The 5,778-nt window shown below is 42.2% G+C and overlaps 1 protein-coding gene across 1 annotated transcript; it reads left to right on the forward strand.

Annotated features, from left to right (window-relative positions):
• The first annotated feature begins 2,218 nt into the window (after positions 1 to 2,218).
• On the forward strand, positions 2,219 to 2,720 carry LOC311589222 (histone H3.3A-like). Its single transcript, XM_084767518.1, has one exon. It carries the CDS (start codon positions 2,270 to 2,272, stop codon positions 2,678 to 2,680), a length of 411 nt encoding a protein of 136 aa, XP_084623644.1. The 5' UTR covers positions 2,219 to 2,269; the 3' UTR covers positions 2,681 to 2,720.
• The last annotated feature ends 3,058 nt before the right edge of the window (positions 2,721 to 5,778 follow it).

Consider the following 5,778-nt stretch of genomic DNA (forward strand, 5'->3'; position numbering starts at 1 on the left):
AGAAGCTCCGCCTTCCACTTCCTGTCCTTCTGCCCAGCTGATTGGCCAAACAGTGCTTTATTGACAATTGCTCCATCCACTCCACAGCTAATTCTGGAACACCTTCCAATTTATTGCTAGTGAGTAATACCTGCTTTACTGACTTCATTTTCTTATAGATATTGCATCCATATTACAAATGACAAGTTTAATTCCTCCTTGTAAATAAAACATTATAAAGTTCAAACGAAAGCCCTGTATCATTTGAGTAACTGAAATAAATGCTATTGTGATGAAATTTACATGCTGTAACTTCTTATTGTTTTTATAATTTAGCAATTTCTCTAGGTTACATCAAGTAACTTAAGAAGCCTATGATTATGTTTTTTATCATTTTGAGTTACATTTCCTTAAAATAACAAAAATAATACCAAGTTATTTCAGTCTAAGAAGGATAACCAAAACAGCAAAAGATCCATCACTTTTCATCTAAAATATGCCCTTTTATATTTCCCCATCTTTTGCGTGATTAAACTACATCTACAGAAGTCAGTCAACCAGCTAGCAAGGGTTAAGGTTAAAGTTGGAATTTTAATGCACCGAAAAATCTTATTTATTTATTTTTGGCTTTTTGAAACAGGGATTCTCTGTGTACTCTTGGCTGTCCTGGAACTCACTCTGTATACCAGGCTGGTCTCGAACTCACAAGATCCACAGCCTCTGCCTCTGAAGTGCTAGGATTAAAGGCATGTGCAACCATTGCCTGGCTCCTAATCTTATACTTTGCTACAGTGTTTTGTTTCCAACTGTTGATATATTTACTATGAGACATGCAGAATTTTGTATACTTGAGAGGAAAATATTGGGAAATATTTCAGATTAAGATTATGAATGAATTATCACTACAAAGATGGTGTATCCCAAAATTAACTCTGGAGGAATTTCAACGTGAAGAAACCATTACTGGTGACAGCTGAAAACACTTTTAAGAAGTAGATGAGAGAGGATGGAGAGATGGCTCCGTGGGAAGAGCACAGGCTCCTCTCCCAGAGGTCCTATGTTCCATGCCCAGCAACCACATGGTGGTTCCCAACCATCAATAAAGGAACTGATGCCCTCTTCTGGCTTGCAGGTGTACATGCAGATAGAGCACTCATATACATAAAGTAAACAAATCTTTAAATTAAAGAAAGAAAAAAAGAAATAAACCAGAGGACAGGTTGAATATTGTACAATATTGTCTTCCAGGCAGGATGTGGCACTGTTAAACTCATAGTGACTATGAGGACATTCACAAGGTTGAGCTTATCAATGTTCTATCATGGAGAGAGAATTCCACACTTCTTCCTGAAGATTCACAGGCATCTGATAGTTGCTGAGGGGAAGGATGTGGGAGGCCACAACATGCCCTGAGGAATAATAGGCAGTTAGTGATTCTGAGAGAGGGAAAGACATTTCCTTAAGCAGTGTAGCCACTGATTAAGGTGCCCAAGGTTATAGCAGCCTCTCACATGTGTTCCTTTAAGAAACTCTAATGAGAGGTTGGGGAGATGGCTCAGAGGTTAAGAGCATTAAGGTCCTGAGTTCAGTTCTCAGCAACCATATCCTGGCTCATAACAATCTAGAATGAGATCTGGTTTCCTGTTCTAGCCCGCAGACAGAATAAGGTATAAATAATAAACTAATCATAAAAAAGAAAATTATAACGAAACTCTTTTGAATGCAGTGAGAGAGAGAGACAGACAGACAGAGGAGAGACTCATTAACGTCTACCCTGAGGAACAAGTTGCTGCTCATAGCTCCTAGGAGAGCTTTAGAAGTATGGCTCTTGGTAGATTAAGGATGCTACAGGGCTTAGACCCACACTCATGTGTATAAGGCAACAGTGATTCCACTCAATATAAAAAGTAGCCCTGAGGGCTGGAGAGACGGCTCTGCTGCTCTTGCAGTGGGCTATAGGACATACATACATTTGGTTCTCAGCACCCACACAGTGGCTCAGGAACATTTGGGATTCCTTTTCCGGGTAACTGACCTACATGAGCATCAGACACATGTGTGTTACACACATATACATGTAGGTAAAACACCAATGCACGACATTAAATCATTTATAAAAGGTAAAGACATCATAAAATTTAAAGTCAAATGTGAGCTGTAAAGAAGCATGCCATTGAATTGTGTTCGCAGCCGTCGCCGTGCCACCGGCGCTCTCTAACGGCAGCGTTGCCTCTCGCTTGCCGAGCTCCAGCCGAGGGAGAAGTGGGCTAAGTAAGGAGATGCCCTTACCATGGCTCCTACAAAGCCGACTGCCCGCAAATCCACTGGTGGCAAAGCACCCTGTAAACAAGTGGCTACAAAAGCCATTCTCAAGAGTGCGCCCTCTACTGGAGGGGTGAAGAAACCTCATCGCTACAGGCCTCGCACTGTAACACTCCGTGAAATCAGACGCTATCAGAAGTTCACTGAACTTCTCATTTGCAAGCTCCGTTTCCAGCGTCTGGTGCGAGAAATTGCTCAGGACTTTAAAACAGACCTGCGTTTCCAGAGTGCAGCTATTGGTGCTTTGCAGGAGGCAAGTGAGGCCTATCTGGTTGGCCTTTATGAAGACACCAACCTGTGTGCTATCCATGCCAAACGTGTAACAATTATGCCAAAAGATATCCAGCTAGCACGCCTCATACACAGAGAATGTGCTTAAGAGTTCACTATGAGGGAAAACATTTCATTTAAAAAAAAATGTTTTTTTCCTCTTCCTGTTATCAGTATTCTGAATGTTAGATATTTTTTCCATGGGGTCAAAAGGTACCTAAGTATATGATTGCAAGTGGAAAAATAGGAGACAGAAATCAGGTATTGGCAGTTTTTCCATTTTCATTTTTGTATGAATTTTTAATATAAAAGCAAGATGTAAAGTGTCCGGAGCCAGCCCAGGGTCATTCAAGGCTAAAAGAATCTACTGGCTGAGGCAAAATTCTGATGCCCCATTCCAAAGCTAAACTTCCTCATTTCAGCCTCTGCATAACCTCCTCCTTTGGACCTCTGCGGATGTTGTTTAGCAGGGTTGGCTCGGGACTTTCCAAGAGATAGTTAGCTAAAATAAGATAGGAATTGTTTCAAGATGAACCACAGGATGTTCCCCTGCTGAGATCACCTGGAGGCATTCTCAGACCCCTCCCCTACTGCTTGGCTCCTGCTTCCACCCTATATAAGCTTTTGCTTTCCATTCAATAAGCAGACCATGATAGGAGTTCTACTTGGTCTTGCCTCTTTCTTTCTCGTCCCATCTTTTCAGGTATGGCTCCCCTTGCGACCCCGTAATTACTGGTCCTGCTGGACGGGACATAAAGCATTAATACAAGCAAAATGTTTCAGTGAACACATTTCAACAGTTCACCTTTATAACAATTATAAATAAACCTGTTAAAAATTTCTGGACAGTGCCAGCATTTGGACTTTTTAAAAGATTTATTTATTACATATTACATATACAGTCTTCAGCCTGCATGTATGCTTGCACACCAGAAGAGGACACCAGATCTTATTATTGTGAGCCAACATGTGGTAGCTGGGAATTGAACTCAGGACCTCTGGAAGAGCAGCCAGTGCTCTTAACCACTGAGCCATCTCTCCAGCCCTGGATTTTTTTTTAAGTAAGTAAATGTCTTATTGACGGCAACTAAATGGTGTTTGTAGCATTATTATCACACAGCAGATTCCATCCATTCGCTATACTTTTCTAACTGAGGTGCCCTACACCCAAGGACATGTTTTTAATGTTGTCTGTCTTCTGTGCTGTTCCTGTAAGTTTGCTATTAAGATACATTAAACTATAGAAGAAGAAGAAGAAGAAGAAGAAGAAGAAGAAGAAGAAGAAGAAGAAGAAGAAGAAGAAGCAGCAGCAGCATACCATTAATCCCAGCACTCCTGAGGCACATGAACATTGGTTTATGGAGGCTATAGGGCAGCTTGGTCTACACAATGAATTCCAGTATAGACAGAGATATATAGTAAGAACCTGTCTTAGAAAAAACAATGCTGCTGCTGCTGCTGCTGCTGCTGTCCAGTCACCCTGGTGCATGCTTATAAGCCCAGCATTCTGGGAAGCAGGGGCACACAGATCTCCCTGAGTTCAAGATCAGCCTGGTTTACAAAGTGAGCCTAGGCCAGCCAAGGCCACACAGAAAAACCCTTCTTGAAAATCAAAAAGATAAATAATAAATAACAATGATGTTGGTGATGATGATAATGTCTGATGTGATGGTTCACATTTCTAATCTAGCACCAAAAAAACCAAGATGATCCTGAGTTCAATCTACTCTGGACTGCATACACAGATCCATGCCTAAGATTAGATGTTGTCAAAAAATTTTAACCCAAATACCTCCATTACACATTAAAATTTTCACATACTTGTGGATTCATGCTTTGAGTAAAATTAATAAAAGAAAAATGATGCAGACACTAAACTTTATGAAGCTGAAGAACATCAAAACAGTGTTGAAATTATATCGCCAAAGAAATCCATCAAAAGCATCAGATGAGGCAGGAGCACAGGAAGGACACAGAAGCAGCAGCCAAAGAGCCCTGAGGTAAAGCGAGGGGACATGTTCTGAGGGAGCTTTCACTATCTTACATGCAGACTCATTAAAGGCCATGAGGTAAAGTTCAGTCACTCTTTAGGAAGAGCAGCATCAGATCCCTTAGAGGAAGCTACACACAGGTGGCCATGAGCTGCCCAATACAAGAACTGGGAACTGAACTTTGGTCCTCTGGGAGGAGAGCATCCTAAGCACTGAGAAGCTCTGTAGTCTCCTTTGTGTGGCCTAACAAGACCCAGTTAGTTGTGGCCACCTGATCATAGACCATCAACCTTCAATTTTTTTAGGTCAATTAAACTTTTTTCTTTATTATTTCCCAGCTGCAAGTATCTCGATAGTAGCAAAAATTGAACCAAAGTAGCATCTTACTGATCTGTCACTCTGTTTCATGCCCTTCACTGCCACATGTTCAAGCTACTAGACACCCAAAGAGGGAAAAGGAGCAGAGTGTGGTGGCTGATAGCTGTAACCCTGCTATTGGAAGACAAACTCCTTTAGGACAGGAGGGCTGCAAGTTCCAGGCCAGCCTGGGTCACACAGACTCTGTCTCTCAAAATGAAGGAGGAGAAGGAGAAGGGGAGGGGGAGGAATTGAAGCTGCGCACTTGTCACTGCGGAAACCAGAGGATGCTGAGGAAGTGGTTATTGTCCAGTGACTGCTTTAGGATCTGTGGAATGGATCTGACTTCTGAGACGGAGGGGAATCAGAGAGTGAAAGTGTGGAGGGAGTAACCGTGTGGTCCCCAGTCAGTTGGTCACAACCAGACTTTTAAAGGCTCAGCAGTCACAGAAAGTAGGGGAAAGGCTTGGTTTGCTCTTGGCCATAAGTCCCCTTCTCTTTCTAAGTTCACACACAGACAGAAAGGGCCATCTGTGGACATATTGGAAACTAGGGTAGACTTGTTTTAGGCCAGACTATCAAGTTACTATTGTATTAAGTTGGTCTCCTCGTCCCTCTTAGAGCTGGATAGGGCCTGGGGCCAGCTATGCCTTACTGACCTGCGTGTGCTCAGCATACTGTTTGGCTGGTTTGGTAAATGCTACCAGAATGTTAGATTCACTAAGCCTTTCTACTGGTACTTGTGCAGGTAGACAATAGTTTCACGTCAGCTTTTCCCAAGCTAAACTGTCCCTGGTGCACACTGTGAGCTAAGGCCCCTCCTTTTCTTTCCTAGCAAGTAAATATTCTCATCTGAAAG

The sequence above is a fragment of the Acomys minous genome, assembly GCF_964271855.1.
Source record: "Acomys minous genome assembly, chromosome: 18".
In the NCBI taxonomy this organism is placed as follows: Eukaryota; Metazoa; Chordata; class Mammalia; order Rodentia; family Muridae; genus Acomys; species Acomys minous.

Coding starts and splice junctions, on each gene's coding strand:
- LOC311589222 (XM_084767518.1), top strand. CDS start 2,270: ATGGCTCCTACAAAGCCGACTGCCCGCAAATCCACTGGTGGCAAAGCA.